The sequence below is a fragment of the Cydia splendana genome, chromosome 20, assembly GCF_910591565.1.
Source record: "Cydia splendana chromosome 20, ilCydSple1.2, whole genome shotgun sequence".
NCBI classification, from domain to species: domain Eukaryota; kingdom Metazoa; phylum Arthropoda; class Insecta; order Lepidoptera; family Tortricidae; genus Cydia; species Cydia splendana.
Genome location: NC_085979.1, coordinates 7,398,985 through 7,423,466, shown reverse-complemented (window position 1 = coordinate 7,423,466; position 24,482 = coordinate 7,398,985). Strand labels below are relative to the sequence as shown.

General features: G+C 42.1%; 1 protein-coding gene across 1 annotated transcript; it reads right to left on the bottom strand.

The window, feature by feature from the left end:
* Positions 1–2,492: 2,492 nt before the first annotated feature.
* Positions 2,493–23,105, bottom strand: LOC134800476 (cytochrome c oxidase subunit 6C). Its single transcript, XM_063772942.1, has 3 exons — positions 22,954–23,105; positions 19,189–19,361; positions 2,493–2,620 (listed from the first exon to the last, which is right to left on the bottom strand). The coding sequence occupies exons 2-3, from the start codon at positions 19,359–19,361 to the stop codon at positions 2,557–2,559; spliced, it is 237 nt and encodes a 78-aa protein (XP_063629012.1). The 5' UTR covers positions 22,954–23,105; the 3' UTR covers positions 2,493–2,556.
* Between the last annotated feature and the right edge of the window lie 1,377 nt (positions 23,106–24,482).

Here is a 24,482-nt window from a genome sequence, read left to right as displayed (position 1 = left end):
CAGTGGGCTGTAATTAATATAATATGATAGGTATATCAAATCAAAAAAGTACTAATTAAATATGTAAATTATTATTGATCACACACTTTAATATTTGCATTTTAACTACATAAACATTAGCATTTTAAGAAAACAAATCAATATTAAGTCCTCGTTAGAAATTGTTTTTATTTCAAGTGATGAGGTCAATTATTCTGTTATAAACATGTTTTCTACTCAGATAATTCAGGGTCAGAGTTTTTTCACTCACAAATATGGCATACATCGTTTAAATCAGGTTTCGCGTGGGCCACCGTCGGCGCCGAGGGGGGGGGGGGGGGGAGGGTGTATCTGGTTGCTGCTGAACTGATACTGATAGGGCTGAACACCTGGAGCCTGCCTCCCGCGGGCCGGATTGGACCGCTGTCGGCGGGCCGGATTGGAACGCTTCGCGGGCCGGATTTGGCCCGCGGGCCGGGGTTTGGCGAGCCCTGGTTTAAATCATCATTGACGCATTAAGCATGTGACACCATATTAGATTCAATAGGTACCTATATATTGTATGGGATGTAAATGTTACTTTTGTACCTATACGGCTTTGTTACTTTTGTACCCGACCGCATTTGTCTGAAAATATGAAAGATATCTTTGAAACGGAACGTGGTCGAGAAAATAAATTGCAATCAATCTAATCAATATCCCTTCGGGTGGCAGGGCCTCCGGTTGAAGGGAAGGAGAAATGGCGCGGCCATTTTTTAAAATATGCCCCTGCGTGGCAGAGGGCGGGAGCCGGACACTTCCCTAATTGGCGGCGAACCGGGAGACGGTTCCGTCATAACAAGCCCGTGAGTGGCAGAGACCGTCTCCCGGCCTCTGTGCACATCGTATTTCGCGCCTAAAATAAAACCGTTAAAACTATGCCTTGCTTGTTCACTCTTGCAAGATGTATTCGTCAATAAACAAGGATGGTATTCCTTAACGGTCGAATTCCCGCGTAAAATAAAGTTTGTTAGAACTGTGTGAATCATATTAAATGTATTGTTTTGTCATAAAAACTGCTATTTCTACAGTCAATTGTTTTATTTCCTAATTATACGTATTTTTATACATGAAAGTAGAAAAAAATTGGTAATAATATGAGATTTGATCAAGTCCAGCATAATTCACATAAAATAGAATGTAATTCATTGGTATACAATCAAATAAACCACTTTATGCTGAATTCAATAATACATAGTTAATATATATCCTTCATACATATTTTTTGAGAAACGGTCATATTTCTAACACGCGCCAAATTCGCGATGACCATCCTGGAGGCCCCGCCACTTGACGTATATTTTTCCAATATGGCCGCGCCACTCAACCTCAACCCACCGTTAAATCTGAGGCGCCGCCATTCAACGGCTTGTTATGTTTGTCCGTCTGCCGGCTCCCCGCCACTTACCGTAGAGACCGGGAGCCGGACAATGCCACTCTAGGGGATATGCAAATATTCAGAAACTGTATGTATTTTAATACAACGTAAACATCAAATAACTAAAAGTCGAAAAACGTACTATTGATTCGAAAAATCACGTTGGGTCCTCTCACACAACCTAATAGCACGTGGCGCCCGTTTCGACTGAATGCAAGTGAAGGGGGCGCCACTGTCTATCACCTAATAGCAGCGGAGTGGTGTTTTGACTATTAGATACACCTACAGAGCAATAGTTACTTTCCTTTCCACCCGCCGTTACGTTTGTCCCCGCTCTCCCCTACATTTCACTTGAAAAAGCATGCAAAATTTTCTTATTAGCTAGGTACTACAATTAAATATATACAGATTGAAGCTAAGCTAAGGTAAGTAAGTTATACAATAATAACATCATCGGAATACACATATGATTTCAATGAAATTGTCATTGAATTGATTTTGCGCCTTATCGAAAGCCCTATTGAATAGAGTAGTACCTAAATAACGTTTTTCATTTGACGACTTCTGTATTTATTCGGTTTATTTAGTACGCGTATCTAATGAATTCGATTTTAGTTAATTTACATTTAAATACGTCACATGTGACATGAACAGACAAGGAGAGTAAGATAAAATATATTGTTTCTCTTCCTTCTTTCAATGGAACTTTTTTAGAGTTTCTCTTCCTCAAAGGAGGCTAGTGGTTAACACGAAACTCAAAATACTCTCATTTGCATCTTAAAAAAAACAGGATGGGTCACTGACCTGTCCCAGTAAAGTGAGGTAGTGTGCGTCAAGTGTGCTTGTGTGTGAAATGGGGTAATTTGACAGAATCTGAAAATTTTCCTCGGGCATACCTCGCCTTAACTAGCGGACACCCTAACGACCTGGCCACGTCATTGCGCGACTAGCTTCGGCTAAGGCGAAAACCATAGGTGGGAACGAAAGGTCCAATCGCTGTGTCTCGCTCCAACCTATTTAGCCGAAGCCAGTCGAGCAATGTCGTGGCCAGGCCGTAACACCCTTGCGTCAGTGGTTAAAAATAAAACAAAGAATAATTAATTTATGATTTATTAACGTTTCACAGCGATTAAATTAATTCTACACTACGTGTTGTGCGCTCAGCACGACTGGAACAGCCCCTTTTTCTTCATCTCTTCGAACTCCTTTTCGGCGTCATAGTTCCTGGAAAATAAAAAATTCAGTCGTTACAATTTTTAAAAAGTGGGGCAGCTATCCTAATTTTACCCTATACCAGGCGTGGCTCACTCCGCGATTTCGTCGCTTTGCAACAGGTAGCTTTGTAGCTAAAAAAAGCGGAAATAAGCGGATTCTACTGACCTTGTAGTCAGAAGACTACAAGGTCAGTAGAATCCGCTTAGTCAGAAGACTACAAGGTCAGTAGAATCCGCTTATAATGACATCGAAGGGAAGTGACACACACGTCATACTAAGCGGATGTCATATAAAACATAGTTGTACAAATTCTTATTTTTGTTATGTTTTCCAAGTGTTTTCCAAATTAATGTCAAATTCCTTTGTGAGAAATGAGTTTTATTAAACTTGTAACAAATATCAACTTGTCACTGAGAATCAAAACTAAAATACCTCACACGCCACGAACGCGCCAAACGTCCTCGCAGGGAAAGACGTGGTGACGGCCACGAAAAGCAGCGATGTGTCAGTATAACCGGACATTATTATTATTATTTGTATCTCCGTTACAAACTCTCGGGTTTTTAAGCCCGGTCATTTATAAGGCGTGCGTGGGGATATAGATCCAACACGTAGAGGCCGTTTGGAGAGCTTTGATGTCATGTAGAACGCCTGCTGGAACCCATTCACGGGTACATAAATAGATACCCGTAAACCGGTTTCAGCAGGCATTGGGAGCTATTATAGAAAAATGGAAAGAGTCCTGGTCTATGGTTTAAATTTGGGTGGAAAATAAATCTGGGCTATTGCTAAGAGTTCCGGACACCTGCCATAACATTGTGTTATACAGTGTTATCGAGGCAGGCGGTGACTCGCCACTCGTTAGATGGGCACCTGATGCGCCATCGTGAAGACGGCCAGGCCCAACACCGGCATGAGCGGCTCAGGGGTGTAGAGAGGTGGTGCTGCGCTTTCTCCGAAGTTACTCGCGGCGTTATGCCCTTTAACACTTCCACCCCTGGAGCATAATGGGCTCTAGCGACTCCTCTCTGGACGGCCAATGAAGGCAAGCCAGAGCTGAGAGTCCTGCGGGTCCCCTTGGGGTCCACTCCGACCGACGAAGACACGCCGGAGACGGAGACCGTGACCGACTCTCGGGAGCACTCGGGTCCGTGGGGTCGTTACTCCCCAACAGCTCGCCACAAGCTGCCCTGCGGGCTTATTATTATTATTATTAAAGCCTTTCTTATACGAACTGTTAACATTTCATTTAACAATTATAATTTTATGTATGTATATTTCTATATGCATGTTCGTAAGGTCTTTTTGACCTAGGCCTCTTCCGAATCGCCTTTTTTTCTAATATATTTAAGTATTTGTCCAACATTTTCTTCCATTCTTGTCTATCTATTGCCATTTCTTTCCAGTCTTTTCCTATTGTTTCTATTAGGTCTTTTTCCCATCTTGTTTTTGGTTTGCCCTTTTTTCTTTTACCAATTTTTGGATTCCAATTTGTTGCTATTTTTGTCCATCTGTTGTTTTTCATCCTGGCTATGTGCCCGGCCCAATTGTATTTTTGTTTCAATATATGTATTGCTGCATCTATAAATCTTGTTCTTCTTCTTATCTCTGTGTTTCTAACTCTGTTTGATAACTTTATGTTAAGGACACTTCTTTCTATTGACCGTTGACATACTTGAATTTGTTTGATGATATCTCCTGTGAGTGACCATGTTTGACTACCATATGTAAGACAGGGCAGAATGCATGAGTCGAAGGCTAGTTTTTTTAGTTTTATTGGTAGTTTCTTCTTAAATATATCCTTCATGGCCCAGTACTTCTTCCATGTCTGTCCGATTCTTCTTGTTATTTCTTTGTTTGTGCAGTCTGTGAATGATACCTGTTTTCCAAGGTATATATACTCGTCAACATATTCCAGTGATGTATTCTCTATTTGTATAGTCACTTTTTTTGAGTTGGTCATGACTTTTGTTTTTTCTTCATTCATTTCTAGACCTACTTTTTGACTTTGTGCATTTAGTTCTTGCAGTAATATACTGAGTTCAGTTGCACTGTATGCTAATATTACCAGGTCATCTGCGAATCGAAGATTTGATAAATATTTGTTGTTTATCTTGATGCCTTTTTGTCTTTCTTCCCAGTTTAGATTTTTGAATATTTCTTCTAAGACCGCTATGAACAGCTTTGGTGACATTGGGTCTCCCTGTCTTACCCCTCTGTTGATCTGGATCTGTCTTCCTAATTTGTCTGTTTTTACTCTGGCTGTACTTTTTTCATAGATCTTTTTTATGACATGTATGTAGACTTCTGGTATGTCCTGATTCACTAGTGCCTGCCATATCGATGTATGAGTAATCGAGTCGAAAGCTTTTTTAAAGTCGACAAATCCTATATAAAGTGGTATTTGGAACTCTGTGTGTTTCTCAATTATTTGGCATAGGGTCTGAAGGTGGTCTGTTGTGGAGAAACCCTTCATAAATCCAGCTTGTTCTGTTGGCTGTTTATTATCTAAAATAGGTGTGATGCGTTGTAGTAGTGTCATTGAAAAAATCTTGTAAATATTAGACATTAGACTAATTGGTCGGTAGTTTGATATGTCATGTGGGTCTCCTTTCTTGTATAATAGGGATATATGTGCCTCTGTCCATTGAGTGGGTATTTGTTCATTTTCTTCTAAAATTTTATTAAATAGTTTTGTTAGTGGAACTGCTATTACTGGTTTCATCATATGTATACTTTCATTTTTGATGTTATCCGGTCCTGGACTTTTATCTTTTTTAAGTTTATGTATTGATTTTTGTACTTCTTCAACTGTGAATGGATCTACATTTTGATTTCTCTCTTCATTTTGTTTTCTAGTTGTCTGGTTTGTCTGTTTTAACGAGTATAACTCCTCATAAAAAATTGTGGCAATTTCGTTGATATCCTTCCTGTTGGTTTTTTCCTCTCCTTTTCTATTTTTCAGTTTTGGCATAATGGGTTTTCCTTTGTTTAGAATTTTTTGTGCCTTTTTTATTGTTCCTGATTTTTCTAAATTTTCTCTGATGACATTTAATTTGTAGGTTTTGATATCTTCTTTTATTTTATTTTTGGTAATCTTGTAAAGGTTTGACAGTTCTTCTCTTTGCGATTTCATCTTGCATTTTGTATTTCTTAAGAGCGCTCTTACAAGAAAAGTCGAAATAATGCAAAATTGATGATACTAGTCGACGAAATTCAGGACTTTGCGCTCATTATTAAAAACAATGAGTACTTGTTCCAGTAAAAGCGTCTTCTTATCTTTATAAATATCGTTGTAAATATTAGAAAAAGGACTTATTAAATTAGTAATGATTTTTTTTCTGATGGTCGTTTCCGAAAAACCCCGTGAAGCACTGAATGGCGAGCTCTTATTTGGAAATGTTGAGAATTTTACTCTGCTAAACCTGGCTATTTTGTATTACTAATACCCTGTACTTTAGGCATATCAAACTATATTTTTCCTACATACCTTTGAGAAAGAGAAAATCAAAGTAAAACGAACTCGATTTTCTCTCCGAAACAAGTGTCAATTCCTACGAAAATCTACTTAATATCGAAGTCATTTTCATACTCAAGCAATCTGCAACTTTTGCTTATACTGTTGGTATACATTAGTGTTTATGAAATTCTACTATAATTTTTTGGCAATTTTTTGAAAACTACTCTATATTACCGATGACGCGCGCTGCGCCAGCTCAGTGCCGCGGCAGAGCTTGTAGAGGCAGGACGTGTGTCGGTCGGCTCCGCACATTTTCAACGGCGACGACGAGGTTTTTTATCATTGTGTGCGGCGGGCGCCGTGTAAAACGCTATACTGTGTGCGTGTAAACCGCAACGAGAGACTTTGATCCTAGCACTGTTTTTATAGTATTATAATTTATAATGGTACAGTTTAATAAACTACCGGACAGGATTAAAAATATTTGAAACGACCTGACATTCTATATATATTTATTTGACTCAAGATAGTACTCAGGGTCTGATGATGGAGCCGGAAGGTGATCACCGGTACCAATCAACCATGCAACTAAACCACTCCGTGTTTGGGCTCGTTTGATTCGGCTCAACAAGATCTTTGACTTAAGATAGTACTCAGGGTCTGATGATGGAGCCGGAAGGTGGTCACCGGTACCAATCAACCATGCAACTAAACCACTTCGTGTTTGGGCTCGTTTGATTCGTCTCAACAAGATCTTTGGCACAAGATAATACTCAGGGTCTGATGATGGAGCCGGAAGGTGGTCACCGGTACCAATCAACCATGCAACTAAACCACTTCGTGTTTAGGCTCGTTTGATTCGTCTCAACAAGATCTTTGACACAAGATAGTACTCAGGGTCTGATGATGGAGCCGGAAGGTGGTCACCAGTACCAATCAACAATACAACTAAACCACTTCGTGTTTAGGCTCGTTTTATTCGTCTCAACAAGATCTTTGACTTAAGATAGTACTCAGGGTCTGATGATGGAGCCGGAAGGTGGTCACCGGTACCAATCAACCATGCAACTAAACCACTTCGTGTTTGGGCTCGTTTGATTCGTCTCAACAAGATCTTTGGCACAAGATAATACTCAGGGTCTGATGATGGAGCCGGAAGGTGGTCACCGGTACCAATCAACCATGCAACTAAACCACTTCGTGTTTAGGCTCGTTTGATTCGTCTCAACAAGATCTTTGACACAAGATAGTACTCAGGGTCTGATGATGGAGCCGGCAGGTGGTCATCGGTACCAATCAACCATGCCACTAAACCACTTCGTGTTTAGGCTCGTTTTATTCGTTTCTATAAGATCTTTGACACAAGATAGTACTCAGGGTCTGATGTTGGAGCCGGAAGGTGGTCACCGGTACCAATCAACCATGCAACTAAACCACTTCGTGTTTAGGCTCGTTTGATTCGTCTCAACAAGACCTTGGACACAAGATAGTACTCAGGATCTGATGATGGAGCTGGAAGGTGGCCACGGGTACCAGTCTACCATGTAACTGAACCACTTCGTGTTTGGGCTCGTTTGATTTGTCGCAACAAGATCTTTGACACAAGGTAGTACTGAGGGTCTGATGATGGATCCGGAAGGTGGTGACCGGTACCAATCAACCATGCAACTAAACCACTTCGTGTTTGGCTTCGTTCGATTCGTCGCAACAAGATCTTTGACACAAGTTAGTACTCAGGGTCTGATGATGGAGCTGGACTGTGGCCACGGGTACCAGTCTACCATGTAACTGAACCACTTCGTGTTTGGGCTCGTTTGATTTGTCGCAACAAGATCTTTGACACAAGGTAGTACTGAGGGTATGATGATGGATCCGGAAGGTGGTCACCGGTACCAATCAACCATGCAACTACACCACTTCGTGTTTGGCTTCGTTCGATTCGTCGCAACAAGATCTTTGACACAAGTTAGTACTCAGGGTCTGATGATGGAGCTGGACTGTGGCCACGGGTACCAGTCTACCATGTAACTGAACCACTTCGTGTTTGGGCTCGTTTGATTCGTCGCAATAAGATGTTTGACACAAGATACTACTCAGGGTCTGATGATGGAGCTGATAGACAGGTACCCGTCGCCACCTTCGCGCTCCATCATCAGACCCTGAGTACTACCTTGTGTCAAAGATCTTGTTGAGATGAATAAAACGTGCCTAAACACGAAGTGGTTTAGTTGCATGGTTGATTGGTACCGGTGACCACCTTCCGGCTCCAACATCAGACCCTGAGTACTATCTTGTGTCAAAGATCTTGTTGAAACGAATAAAACGAGCCTAAACACGAAGTGGTTTAGTTGCATGGTTGATTGGTACCGGTGACCACCTTCCAGCTCCATCCTCAGACTCTGAGTATCACCTAGTGTCAAAGATCTTGTTGAGACGAATCAAACGATCCTAAACACGATGTGGTTTAGTTGCATGGTTGATTGGTAATGGTACCTTCCAGCTCCATCATCAGACCCTGAGTACTGTCTTGTGTCAAAGATCTTGTTGAGACGAATCAAACGAGCCCAAACACGAAGTTGTTTAGTTACATGATAGACTGGTACCCGTGGCCACCTTCCAGCTCCATCATCAGACCCTGTGTATCTTCAGTGTCAAAGATCTTGTTGAGACGAATCAAACGAGCCTAATCATGTTACTACATGGTTGATTGGTATCCGTGACCACCTTAATCATCATCAGATCCTCAGTACCAGTTCGTTTTTAAACCCTCGTTGATACAAACTTTACAACCTATAGGTACCAAATGCAATGACGAAACATGTAAATAAGCGAGTAGGTACCTATAATTTCTTTCGAGTAATATACCTTCATAAGTACGAGTATGGGGCTATTCATAAATTACGTCGTTTCAAATGGGAGGAGTGGGGGGGGGGGGGGGGGTCTGGACATCGGATGATGGTAACATGACGTAGGAGGAAACAGATTCATCCGAAGCTTGATTTTTGGATGATTTGAGGGGTGGGGGGGTCAAAAATCGTCAAAAATAGATGACGTAATTTATGAACAGCCCCAATGTACATTTGAACTGCATTTAGTATTTTCGTACTTACCAAATAACAGTTTTAGAACTTTAAAAGTTAAGTACAGTTAGTGTTGTTATGGTTGATTTCAATATGCTTCGCGAAGGATCAAGAATGTTTCATCCATCATTGTAGTGCGAGTGTGGTAGAAGGGATCGGCATACTGAGCTCGCACGGCCTGCCGCAGCGCGTAAAATACCTAAACTCGCTCAACGCCGAAATGTAATAGCGCTCTTAAAAGTTGGCGTTTTTCTATTAGTGTTAGTGTATCTTTTGACAAAATATTTCTATCCATTCGTCCTGTATTGGATTTTCCCGCTAAATTTTCTTTTAAAATATCCTCAAATTTGTTGTAAAGTTCTTGCACGGGGTAGGGGCTTTGTCCCGTAAATATGGTGCATAAAGTGGCTCATAGCATTCTGTGATAGCTGTTATGTTGTAGGTTGGATATGACTTCACAGTTTTTGAAGTTTTGTTGGAAATTTGTTGTGATGTAGTCGATCTCGTTTCTTGTGTCGCCTCCCGGTGATATCCATGTCCAGCGTCTGCCTTTTTTCTTTTTGTATAGTGTGTTAAGGACTTTCAGTTGATTTTCCATTGCAAAGTGAACAAGTTTGTCTCCTCTTGGGCTTCGAGTACCATACCCAAATTTTCCCAAAGCTGCACTTTCCTCTGGTTCTGTCTGCCCTATCTGGGCGTTGAAATCCCCTTGTAAAATTATGTTTTTATGGCTGTTGCTCATAGCTTCTTCTATATTTTGATAAAAGGTATTTATTTCACTATCATTTGATTTTTCCATCGGAGCATACACTTGAATTATAGAAAAATTGAATTTGTTAATGTTCAGGTCAAGTGAGCATACTCTTTCTGAGGTGTATCTGAAGTTTTCTACATAGCGGTTTATGTGCTTTTTAACCATGAAGCCTACTCCCCGTATTCCTTTATTTTCTCCATAGCTGTATAGTGTATAGTCTTTTCTTTCAACTATGTTGTATCCCTTTCTCCTTATTTCAGCTAGGCCTATTATGTCCCATTTTATGTGTTTTAAGGCTGATTCTAATTCTATCAGCTGTTCTTCTTTAGACAGTGATCTAGTGTTGTAAGTGTTGATATATATATTTTTTATATAGTTTGTTGTTTCCTGCGATTTCGGAAGGTTGTGGTCGATAACCCCCACGGTGACCAGCCGGCTTGGGGGCTTTTCTTGTGGTTGTTTTTTATGATTGTGTTGTGAGTGTCCGGCTGGTACTAGGCATGTCTTCGGGTCGGTCTGAGTGGGCGTCCGAAAGTGAGTTTGATCTTTGACGCAAGTACTGAAATGTATCCCACCTCCTTATTTTTGAGTTGTCTAACTTGTTTTTATTATCACTAGATTTTGGGCTCGGGGATTCAGATCTCTTCCTCTTCTCGTTTTCATTGTCTTTCTTTTTGATGTTTCTTTTTTCCTTCTTTTTGAGTTGAGCTTCTTTAGACAAATCCTGTGTAATGTATGTGTTAGATTTCATCTTTTTCTTGTTTTTTAATATTTGCACTTTTCGTTGAAGAGTTGTTGTGACCAGTAGAATGGGTCTGATTTTTCCATCTTGTACTTCTCGTTTTCCTAGTTTCTGCATTAGCTGCTAGTAGTTTTCTAGTCTCTGCATTCTATTAATTTCTTCTTCTTTCAGATTCACATCAATTTCTTTCATGGTGGTAATTACTAACGTTTTCAGTTCTTCTTGAGACTCGTCCTTTTGTTCTGGGAACCCGTGTATTAACAAATTATTTCTCTTTCCATTTGTTTCTAGATTTTCTATTTTTCTAGTGAGTATTTCTATTTCGTTTTTTAGTTTTCCATTCTCCTCTATGATCGGTTTGAGTTTTTCATCAACTTTTGCCATTATTGTAGTTGTAATGTTTTCCGTAATTGTTATTGTTTGGAGGTTAAGTTGTTCCGTCATCTTTTCGAGTAAAAGTGACATTTCTGATGACAGTTGCGCACACATCTTGACGTAAAACAGAACGTTATTTTTTTTGTTGTTGTTGAACGAAACGCAGTTGTGCTATGATGTTGGTACTGCTTTTATTTGCAGATAACCTCACTTTTTCTTGAGATGATATTTGTAATGATTTAGCGCTTACACCGATGTGTTTCCTCTGCACTTTAATTGGTTTATGAGCACAGGCACACGGATTACTTGGAATTCACTTTATTTCTCCGAGATAGTAACTTTTTGCACAATTTAGATTTAAAACACGAGAGCTTCACTCTCAATCAACTGACGTTTATAGTACCGGAACCGGAAAAACCGGACATATTTTCATGGAAATAGGATTTTTCGGTCATAGTAAGCGATTTGTCACTATAAGCGAAGTCATGTTATACGAATTTGTCACTAAGAATTTTATATGAAAACCAAACTTCGCACAGTAATTACGTCATAGTAAACGGTAGCGGTAGCGGTTTAACGGGTCATAGTATAAGCGGAGTCATAATAAAAGGATTCTACTGTACATCCGTTACACACCAATTTTGGTGGCTAGCCATAAGCCGCGCGTGGCGCTGTCGCCACCTATCGGCCATATCTGTCCTGATCGTAACAGACGCGTTTTGTTAGAGAGCGAGTCTTCTGTACCTATTACTATTATTTATTCTGTGCCTATACAAAATTAAATTCAGCCTATACTTATCATGATGGCTTAAAATAACACATGGATAATGTGTCTCGAACTTGTAACCGTCTTAAAAAAATGCGTACAAATTATAATCACACTAAATATTAATTAGCACACTAAAACATAAACTAAACATAAAACTAATTAAAAACTAAACTTAAATATACATATAAACTAAATAAATTACCTACTGAAGCCCGTCCCGGACTGCCCCGGCGCAAAGGTGTCCATCACGCTCGCTGCGTTGCCGCGTTAGATTGCGATGGACAACCTTTGCATCAGGAAAAACCCGGAGCGGGGGTCAAGACCCCTTTCTATATTTAAGTTTAGTTTTATGTTAGAAATTAAAAGCGTACTTATTTGATTTATTTAACATTTGTAACGCGAATTTTCCCTAAAACATCAACAAGCTATGTTTAGTTCACATGGAGCCTACTAGATGGCGCTAGTAGTCCTCGATTTCGATGTAAACATTAGCGATATTTTATCTTTCCCGTAGTGTTAAAAATCCAAAACCTTGCGTAACTTGTGTTATGTGTTGCCTAGATTTTTATGTAAACATAACGAATGTGCAAACTAAGATTAATGTAAATTTGATAGCTTCCAGATCCTAGGCAACTTTTAGTTCCTTACGCCTCACTAGATGGCTCTACTAGTACCCAATGTTTTGTTCTTAAACCCAATGTTCCTGGAGACTTAAAATTATGATTTCAAGCATTTCATAACACTTGTATTTTTACTAAAACATAGCAAATGTATAGATTTAGATTAACGTAATCCTGAACACTCATACATGTATAGTTCTTCTATATGCATAAAGATGGTGTTAGTAGGCCTATCATAACTCGTTCCTGAAACCTGTAAAAAATACAGAACATCATGTAACATGTTCCTAAAAATATACCGAACGTATCTAAATAGTTTAACGTACATAAAAACAACGCGCATGTTCGTACAATTTAACTGTTTACCAACTTGTCACTAGATGTCACTGTACAGCGCGCATACTAACCCTACATGGCGGTGTTAAGATTTTTCCTAGAATAAGGACCCGATGCACCGAATATTGTTAATGTGAAGAATTAGTTAGGAGTCGCTAGGCGAACGGACTGCGTACCCTCTGGGACCCTTCCGGCCCTACTTGACTAGTTAGTTTAAAATCCTCAGTATAATTCACCTTTGCGTTCGACTGCTGTCCTTTAGGACGCCGTTCGGCCTTAGGCAGTTAGTTTAGTAGTTGTGTTAGTCCAAGTATAATTGTGATTAGAATAGCGCCGACTGGAATACACTTATAATACCTTCGTAGACAAGCCTTTAATTTCGCCTTCATCCCGCACGCCCCACCTCCAAGAAAACTATTCTACATCTGGCGCACAACGTGAGGGCCGTGCCGTGACGTCGCAAGGTATATGCCTGTCGAGACGCGAAGAGCGAAAATATTGCGGCAAAACGTAGAGATGGCGGTCAATATGACAGAGAGCCAGTTCCAGCAGCTATTGGGAGCAATTACCAGCGCTGCACGACCTGCTCCGTCTCCGGCGAAACATAGCTCCTTCGCTAAGGCCACCTTCTCCTACGACGGTACAAGGGATCCAGCCTGCGTGCGAACGTTCCTGACGGCGGCTACGTGCTTCAAAAACGTCGGGAACATAAGCGACAGCGACGCGCTACGTAGCCTACCTCTCATCCTCAAGGACACCGCAGCCGTTTGGTGGAACGGCATAAAGGATTCTGTAAAAACCTGGGCGGACTTCGACAGCAGATTGCGTAGAGCATTTGCACCCAAAAAACCGGCGCATATGCTGTACAAAGAAATCGTCATGACTGATCAAGGTCCTCGTGAGCTGACAGAGACCTTTGTAGCCAAGAAACGAGACCTGCTTGCCCAGCTACCAGAGCCACTCACAGAAACTCAGCAAATCGACATAGTATACGGGAACCTACACAGACGTATAAAAGAGAAGGTTCCAAGGGAAACTGTCTTGAGTTTTGACTCTCTCCTGGAAGCAGCACAGTCTGCAGAATTGTTACTGAACGACGACCCACCGCTACCAGTAAAGAAGGAGCGGATCCGTTGTAACTATTGTCGGATTACGGGCCACACAGAAGATGTTTGCCGGAAGAAGGCGAGGGAAGCAGCAGCACGTGAGGCAAACCGAGATACCACAAAAGCCAAATCTTCAGCTGCTGTCACAACCGCAACGGCCACACAAGCGCCATCCCCATCTCAACCACTTTTTGCTTGCTACGGTTGCGGAACGCCTGGAGTGGTGCGAAGCAAATGCCCGAAGTGTGCCGAGACCAAGAAAATAGCCAAGACGGAACGCCTCGATTTCTGCGCCACTGGCATAGTGGAAGATGATTCGATGGATATACGCAAGAGGCCTATGATTGGCATTGGCATTGATACTATCACGGGGACAGCCTTCATTGACACGGGTGCCAAAAGCAATGTAGCCTCTTATCAACTATACACTTGCTTGAAAATGCGTGGCTACCGCATCAGTGCTGAACCCGCACGAGTGACACTGGCTGATGGCGACGAAAAGCTACAAGATTTTTTAAAATTTAAATGCGTAGTCAAAGTGTGTGACCATGCCGTCCCTACGAAATTCATTGTGTTCCCGGGCAAACGGACACACGAACACTCCTGGGGATACCCTTTCTGCAGGATGCCGGCATGGTGGTCAATGTGCCACAGATGACGTGGCACTTCGTCGACAACCCCACAGGCATTTACGAGTTGGGAGAGGAGGATGACGAGGGTGCTTCATCAAGCTACTGGTTAGATCCTGCTATAGGTATAGGATATGGCCATGGCATAGCAGCATCGGCGGTGTCAGAGAGCGCCCCTGCGAAACGCACGGCTTCAACACGCTGCCCAAGAAGGTCTTTTCTGCAACGTGCCCTGCCATTCGACGCTGAACTACCTTCCGAGAACGCTGCCGTCCCCTATCAGTTGATTCCTGTCACAATTGCTGATTTGCCGGAAGTACCCGCTCCCAAAAGGACGAAACCCTTAGACTTCCTAGAGGCCCCCCTATTCGACGGGTACTCTCCGAGGTTTGTAGACTGTCTGTACGACGACGCTGAGAAGACTCTTGAAAAATCGGAAGTCGAGCTGTCACCAAATTCGCTTGCTCTATTCCCAGAACCTAGCAGAACTGCCATAAATTCGCTTGAAGTAAAGGTTGCACAATCTACCTTGCTCAATGACAGCCAGAAAGCCCAGCTGGAGGTACTACTGCGCGACAACGAACAAGTGTTCCAATTTAGCAAGGAACCAACCACGATGGCAGAACACGCTATAGAAACTGTGGACCATGGACCAATCTCTATTCCGCCATATCGATTGTCACCACCACGTCAGAAAATACTGAAGGAAGAAATACAGAAGATGTTGGAGGAGAAGGTTATAGAGCCGTGTCATTCCGCATGGGCAGCTCCCGTCGTCATGGTACCCAAGAAGGATGGTAGTACTCGGGTGTGCGTTGACTATCGACGCCTGAACGCCATCACGGTCCCGGACACTTATCCGATCCCTAGGATCGATGATCTGCTGCACGCAGCCAAGCCCACCGCCTACATGACCACACTTGACCTTCGAGCAGGATACTGGCAGGTGAAAGTCAGGGATGAAGACCAGGATAAGACGGCTTTTATCACTCCATTTGGAATTTACCGCTTCAAAAGGATGCCCTTCGGCCTTCGTAACGCCCCTGCGACATTCCAACGCCTTATTGATCGAGTGCGAGTAAGCCTGCAGACAATTAAAATGTTGGCCTACCTAGATGACCTGATCATCTTTTCAGAGACTTTCGAAAATCACCTGACGGATTTAGACCAGGTGTTTAAGAGATTGAAAGAAATCAACCTAGCCGTGAATCTGGAGAAATGTAGTTTCTGTTGTGCAACTGTGAAATATTTGGGACACTACATAACCCCTCAAGGTCTACAGGTTGATCCTCAGAAAGTGGCTGCCATAACACAGATGCCTGCGCCTGGGAACCTACAGCAATTGCTATCGTTTTTGCAAACATGTTCCTGGTATAGACGTTTTATCCCAAACTTTGCGAAGATAGGTGAACCGCTAACACGTCTGACCAAAAAGGACCAACCCTGGCAATGGAATGCCGAGCAAGAAGAAGCCTTCCGCACGCTGAAGACTTGCCTCACAAGTGCACCGGTTCTAAGACAAGCAGACGAGACAAAACCCTATATAATCAAGGCTGACGCCAGTAGTTACGCACTCGGGGCAGTCTTGGTCCAGGGGGAGGGACAAGACGAGCACCCCGTCGAGTACGCCAGCCGCCTCTTGATTCCAGCGGAGAAGAACTACACAACCACAGAGAGAGAGGCACTTGCAGTGGTTTGGGCGATCCGCAAATTCCGAGGTTACATCGAGGGTCTCCCGGTGACTGTCTACACGGATCATCAAGCCCTCAGATGGCTAATGACGCTGAAGTCCCCAACAGGCCGCCTAGCGAGGTGGGCCTTACAAATACAAGCGTACGATGTCACGATCAAGTACCTGCCTGGCAAAACAAACGTGACAGGTGACACTTTATCCCGACCTTTCTGTCATCAGGAAAGCACAGAGAAATGTGAGATATGTACTGTCACGGTCACCGACGCTGTCACACGTAGCCCCGCTGAGATACGCTATGAGCAGATGAAGGACGAGCTCATAGCAAAAATCGTGCACGCTTTGGAAAGCACCGATAGCGAAAATGCTGCTTATTGGAGCAACAAAGGGTACCTCCTAAACAATGGCTTATTGTATAGGTATAACCCCAGCGAAGAATGCGAAGATGCACAGCTAGTGGTACCCCAACATGAATGGGCAAACGTCCTGGCAACATATCACGATCATCCTCTTGCTGGCCACTACGGCATAGAAAAGACGTACCAGAGAATTGCCCGTAGGTATTACTGGAAGGGTATGCGGAAATACATAGAATCCTATATCAAAAACTGCTTGCCTTGTCAGAGATACAAGCCCACAAACTTGAAGCCTGCTGGACTGCTCCAAACAACTCCCTTGAACCAGCGTTTCGAGGTGATAGCTTTCGACTTGTTTGGACCCCTGCCCGCGACGAAGAAAGGAAACACATGGATCTTCATTGTGGAAGATGTAGCCACCGGCTGGGTGGAGTTGTTCCAGATGCAAACAGCGAACGCTGAAAACTGCGCCTCATTGTTAGTGAATGAGATATTCCTCCGCTACGGGTTGCCACGAAGGCTTATCAGCGACAATGGACCGCAATTCGTCAGTGCAACCATGCAGCAAGTAACTTACTGCTTAGGAGTTAAGCACCAGTTTACTCCCGTCTACCATCCAGCAGCTAATCCGGTGGAACGAAAAAACCGAGATCTGAAGGTACAATTGGCCATATTAGTCCAGGAAGACCACACTAACTGGGATGAGAAGCTATCCGCTATAAGATTTGCCATGAATACTGCACCTAGTCTGGTTACGGGATACACCCCAGCGTATTTAACGTTCGCTCGGGAACTTAAAACTCCTGACGACAACGAGAAAGATCTGCGTGAAGTTATTATATCCGAGAACTTCGTACCAGAGATTACCCCAAAACTGCTACTGCTAGCGGACACGCTAAAGAAAGCAAGAGAAACCCGTGAACAAAAAGAGGAGCAAAGGAAAGAAACCGCTGACAAGGATCGAAGAGAGACCCCTGTCTATAGGAATAACGATCTCGTGTTAGTGACCACACACACCCTAAGCAATGCCGCTAAAGGAGTTAGCGCGAAGTTCGCTCCACGGCGAGACGGGCCCTACCTCATAAAGGAACGGATTGGGACTTCCACTTACATCCTCGCCTCACCCAGTAACCCTACCGAAGCAGTAGGTCTGTACCACGCGAAGGATCTGAGCCCATACCGAAGTAGCGACGACGCAAACTTGCCTATGCCCGTGCAACCTTTGCGGAAGAGGGGGAGACCCAAGAAAGCCACCCCTATTCCCAACACAGAGACCGTAACGGACACGAGGCGCCGTGGACGACCCCGAAAATAAACGCGACGCACCTCTCCTGTCACCGCGCCGGGTCGTCTGCAGTTCCAGAGGGGGAGACTGTAACGCGAATTTTCCCTAAAACATCAACAAGCTATGTTTAGTTCACATGGAGCCTACTAGATGGCGCTAGTAGTCCTCGATTTCGATGTAAACATTAGCGATATTTTATCTTTCCCGTAGTGTTAAAAATCCAAAACCTTGCGTAACTTGTGTTATGTGTTGCCTAGATTTTTATGTAAACATAACGAATGTGCAAACTAAGATTAATGTAAATTTGATAGCTTCCAGATCCTAGGCAACTTTTAGTTCCTTACGCCTCACTAGATGGCTCTACTAGTACCCAATGTTTTGTTCTTAAACCCAATGTTCCTGGAGACTTAAAATTATGATTTCAAGCATTTCATAACACTTGTATTTTTACTAAAACATAGCAAATGTATAGATTTAGATTAACGTAATCCTGAACACTCATACATGTATAGTTCTTCTATATGCATAAAGATGGTGTTAGTAGGCCTATCATAACTCGTTCCTGAAACCTGTAAAAAATACAGAACATCATGTAACATGTTCCTAAAAATATACCGAACGTATCTAAATAGTTTAACGTACATAAAAACAACGCGCATGTTCGTACAATTTAACTGTTTACCAACTTGTCACTAGATGTCACTGTACAGCGCGCATACTAACCCTACATGGCGGTGTTAAGATTTTTCCTAGAATAAGGACCCGATGCACCGAATATTGTTAATGTGAAGAATTAGTTAGGAGTCGCTAGGCGAACGGACTGCGTACCCTCTGGGACCCTTCCGGCCCTACTTGACTAGTTAGTTTAAAATCCTCAGTATAATTCACCTTTGCGTTCGACTGCTGTCCTTTAGGACGCCGTTCGGCCTTAGGCAGTTAGTTTAGTAGTTGTGTTAGTCCAAGTATAATTGTGATTAGAATAGCGCCGACTGGAATACACTTATAATACCTTCGTAGACAAGCCTTTAATTTCGCCTTCATCCCGCACGCCCCACCTCCAAGAAAACTATTCTACACATTTGTTTTATGTTTAGTTTATGTTTTATTTTAATTATGAAATAAATTTGTTTTCCTCTATTAGCACAATAATAACATTAACGTGAAGGATGTGGACCAAATTAAACAAATTCACAATGCACTTTACGATTTTTTTAACTGCCTACCAACCAACAGATGGCTAAAGTGGTTAAAATCTCATAGAAAAAGGGGCAAGCCATGATGGCGCCATCTATGCAAACCTTTGACAGTTGCCAACCCTATTTCCTCGCAAGGCGGCACGTTCTGTGGGGACCCGCCACAGAGACAGTACACTCACCTGTAGAACTCAGCGTATTTCCTCTTGCGCTCGGTGCCGACCAGCTGTTTGAAGGCCACTCCGCTGACGGCGGCCAAGGCAAGGGAAATGATGAGGTTACGCTTGATGGAGGCGTTCAGGAGGCCCCTCATCACGGGCTTCGAGACGGTGGAGACTGCCTTGTCACCGGCCATCTGCATACATAGATGTAATTAAGTAAATATCCTCTTAAGCCCCAATGTCCAGTTAAAAGGGCAAAATCAAATCGAATTATGACCTTTATTCAAATAAAAAAGGCACGAAATTCAAAACAACGATTATTACTTAGGAGGTTTATGTTAGTATCAGGTGGTTCCCAGAAACACAGTACAAGAACAGTAGTGAATCTTCATAGAAATGTGCCGCTGCCGGCTTGAATGTGTGCGTGCGCGCCGGGCGCCGTGTACGCACGCGCTGCCACGCACACATTAGCATAATATACGGGGGAATACGGTGGCGGCAGTGTGGGCCGTACCGCGATTGTGATCGCGTGCATTCGAGTACGCTGCCCGCCCGCTCGCATTTGTCTGCTCTGACGGTAGGCCTTAATTTTTTTGACCATGACTTCGAACAGAGACAATAGTATTTTTTCTACTCGTCAACTGTAATTCTTGAATTAAGATTTCTTATACCATACTGCAATTGGGTATTTTTAATGTATGGGCTCCCAACTCAACTATAATATTCATTTCGATACAGTTTACTCAACTATAATGAAATTGGCCAATTACAGCTCGCCGCGAGCAAGAGGACGAAACAAAACCATAGCTCAAATTAATTATTTATTTTAGGTTGTATAGTAGAAACAATTGGTTCATAAGTCAGAAACGCGCATGTGACACCCTTAACATAGCAACATCCATAGACTACGAAAACCACTTAGTGTTGCTTGTTAGTCCCCATAGGCTACGGTGGCCAATATCGAGAAAACAACTGTCTAAAAATTTAATTTAGCGCGGAGCAAGTACCAGGGCCTCATGAGTTACGAGAAGGTGTCGTTGACCAACGCGCCGGGACGCGTACCAGTATGAAAGTATCGCGGCTGCTCGCGCTTTTAGCTGTAGGTATACTTTTGGTTTGGGTTGTTTGTATGATTCTACTAGTTTAAAGTATTATATTTGTTGACTCGTAGAAAAGTATTGTATACAATAGTGATATAATGAAGCGTATCGATCTCGTACCTGACACCTGACTTAGGCAACATTATAATAAATAGAAACGTAGTGCTACTCATAATACGCAAATAATATTTAACTAAAAATAAAAGTGACAACCCTAAGCGCCAACGCAAGTGTAGGCAAATAACTTGCCGAGCGGCCTTAGGTTCACTACTGTTCTTAGGCCCACTTGCACCATTCCACTAACCCGGGGTTAACCGGTTAAACCTGGAGTTGCCATGGTTACCAGTACAATTTGACACTAGGTTAACGGTTTAACCGCTTATCCCCGGGTTAGTGGGATGGTGCAAGTGGGCCTTAGTCTACTGTGCCAGAAATCTCTTTTTTTACACCACAATTTGGCGGCAAACTTGCATTTGGGCCACCTGATGTTAAGCCACAACCATATTTCGGTTTTTTTAGCATTAGAAAGAAGGTAAGTGATCTTATTGTCTCTTTTTATTTTAAAACATTTGAAAAATATATCACAGCAAATATGTAACAATATATCCATTTACATTATTTTGCTTTCATAAGTGATAGTTCACCACCACCACCACCACCATTCTAAACACCATTTTATTAAACAAAAAGACATCAAGATTGTTTACCTGTTTTGTAATCCTAAAAAAAAAACAAGTTTGTGGCATTAATTACAGTGAGACGCCTCATTCTGCTCCAGTATGTTTCTTTTCTTTCAATGAATGTGTTATAATTATACAGGATTTTGACTCTTGGAGACCCTATACATCTCTAAGGATCATTTGATAAACTATATAATCTTATAGTTCTAGAGACATTTTATAACTCTAAATGTTAGATTTTTTTGTGTTATTGTGTCTGTATTTTCTTTTATATTAATATTAAGGTTTTTTATGTAAGAGACCATATACATCTCTAAGTAATTGTAATACATTAGCACAGAATAACTAATAGTACTATCATACAGAAAATTCACTCGTTCACAAAAGTCACATTTAGGTATAAAATTATACCTATACTCGCCGCCTGCAAGCAAAATTGAAACTTATATACCTACGTAACCGCGCACGAACCGTGAATCTTCCTTGCGCGCCGCAGTTTTATGACCGAGCTGTGAGCGTCGGCACAGGGTTGAAACTTGACAAGTTTTTGTGCCTATACCTACCAATTTATTATTTTTAAGACTAATATGTAGGAATTACAAACGTTGATTCTGTAAACATAATTTTTTTATCCGGAGATAGTATGTCTGATTCTTATGGAAGTAGGTAGGTATGCCACAGCCGTATTCCTTTGAAAATATGTTGGTCAGTTCCTAATATTGTTTCTGGGCAACAAATAATCATTATAAATGGTCTTTTAAAGCGCTTTAGTTTTATGCAAACAAAACGAATTAGTTATCGAATTTGATTACTTAGTATTTATGTTATGTTTTAAAGTTTAAATTCACCTTTCAATATCGTCCGGAATTTAATAAAATGTTATTTCTGCTTCCTTGTTCTTCAGAAATCCGTAAACAGAACAATATATTTTATATGGATTAGACATCGAGATATAGGTTTCGAAGCCATTGTGTATTTTCAATTTTGCGCGAGCGCCACGTGACACGACTATCGTGCGAGGCGAGCGGCACGCGGCAGCCCAGTGCCATACGCCGGCCCGCGCGGCGCGCCGGCCATATGTACCTAAACTGCGTAGTGACACCCCCCTGACATTAGTTTGAATTGTTAGTTTTATTTTATAAAAATGTGGATGTATTTTTATTTTATTATTTTTGCTTGTATGTAAATTCAATGAGTACGTGTAAAAGTGCCCTTGTGGCCTATTTGCTGAATAAATGTTGATGTTTTGATGTTTGATTAGAATTTTTCCTATGACAATTATTGAAATAACTATTCTTATTATGGGTCCACACAGAGAGAGCCTACGTGCATGCTCGCTATGTGTGGATCCGGCTGATCATGATCAACTACTTCTTGTTGTTACTTGGCCAGGGGACAGTAGCTTGGTAAATGGCCCATTATGGAAAGACCCTAGAACTACCACAAAAATCCATTTTTGGTTAGTTTAAAATCAGAGTTTAAGGAAAGCATAACCATGGCAATGAAGAGAAAAAGTTAAAATTAATATTCTATTAGAGGCTCATTTTACATCAGATTTAAATGTAGTTTAAGAGGAATGGCATAAGATTCTCTATTCATTTGGGATAAATGATTAATAAAAAAAAATAGCTGGCCGCTAGCTAAACCAGACCGGTTTAGCCAGCGGCGAGCTATTTATTTTTCTTATTTCCTTAACCTCTCAAGGAAAGGAAAACAGTGGCCAGTGACGATCTGACAGATGAACAATTAGCAGTAAAATATCAATAGTTACTTACTGTGACGCTACTTAAGAATGATTAAATGAAATTAATGATTAATTGGTTGCTTTAATAACTCGCACAACTGGAAAATCTTTATCTTTTTAGGAACACCTTGTGATTATTGACAACCTTCTTACATAACACATTGCAATGAAAAAATGCCGCTTTTAATGTTCAATCTGTATGTAATTACATAAGTTGTTTAGTACAAGCCCGAAATAAAGCCAATAAATTGAAATTACTTACTTTTGATAGGTTTTTGTGATATAATTTACTGAACCTCACGAAAAGCAAGTAAATTAGAACTGCGTTCTCTGTTTCGTTTTCTACGCAGTCTACGCAGATAACGTGTAGTCTACTCCGATTGGTAGATACAACCGCTACGTAAATGTATCAACCAATCACGTTTAAAATCGATATGACGTTTCAGCACTTTGTTCTCCTTTACCAAAAATGGAATGCGTTTTGTTCATGTTTTTTTTCATTGCGTTAAGGAACCGTAGTGAAAAAAAAAACCAAGCCACAGTATATTTCAAGTGTTATAATTTCTTTTTAGAGTTTTTTCCCAGGTTCGTCTACGCTTGGGACGATATAATATAGTATGGCATCATTATAAAAAAGCGCGAAAGTAAAAAAAACTAGTCAAGGTAATCATTGATGACTAATCAACATTCAGCATTCTTTAACTTGCAACCTTTATTGTAAAGGCCCCAGTACACAATGGGCCATCGCCGGCCACTCCAAGGGACGCATTTATGCGTTAGAGGGAGCAAGTGATATTGCTATCTCATTCTACCGCAAGGCTGCGTCCCTTGAAGTGGCCGGCGATGGCCCATTGTGTACTGGGGCCTTAAGACGATGGCGACGAAGATTAATTTCTTCAGCTCAATTGATAAACAATGCATTCCGGTTTTCACGATAGAATTTCATGAACGAACACGACTATAAATAACAAAATAACGGTGGCTATCGTCAGCACCCTGCTCTTGGAAATGTGAGGCAGGAACAAGGGTCAGTGGCAATGCACTGCGTCGGGCAGATGCAATTGCATGGCTTACAATCACCATAACAACATGTATCCAGAACTTGCGAGCAGTCTTCTCCTGGCGGGAGGAACGACGAACGGTACACTGTTGTTGAGTCGATCTTCTGACAAGGTTTTTGATATTGGCCTTTGCAAGCCCAAGGCGGGCGCTGTGGTGATGGTGCGCATACAGGCTGATATGACATTTTCTGCGTAGTTGAGCTCTCCATTTTAGCCATTGGTCGCTCATAACACTTAACAGGTGCAAACGATGGTGCTGGTGGCGCGGGGCCTGGATTTACGTAAGATAAGCGGTTCACCGTACGGTTTTCAAACGGAGATGCAACTGCGTGGAACTTAGGTGGTGGTTTGCAGGATTCTCTCATGATGGCCGGCTTGGGGACGTAGTCATGACGTTGTGTGGTGACCGCTTGCATAGGCCCCTGCCCCCACATGTCGTGGTGACACGGCCGGATCGGCTGCGTGGTACAAACCTCATTCGGAAGAAATGAAAGTTTCTGAACTGTGCTGCCTTCCATTGGCTCGCAGCTTGGGACTAGATTAGGTGCTGGTTTTCTAGGGATTCCACGTAAGTTTGAAGAGTCTGTTGTGGGTAAGTACGATAGATTATACGTGGTAGATGCTTCTACAGGAGCAGTGGGTTTTACGTAGCAGCGCCGCGGAGCGAACGAGTCTGGTATACGAGGTTGCTTATAGCACGGACTGACGACTTTACCGCAAGAGCCGCAAG

Bases quoted from the DNA above. Each gene is read 5' to 3' on its own strand.
- LOC134800476 (XM_063772942.1), bottom strand. From the start codon at position 19,361: ATGGCCGGTGACAAGGCAGTCTCCACCGTCTCGAAGCCCGTGATGAGG. The intron at 2,621-19,188 runs GTGAGTGTACTG...TTTATTTTCCAG, and splicing joins AAATACGCTGAGTTCTACAG to GAACTATGACGCCGAAAAGG.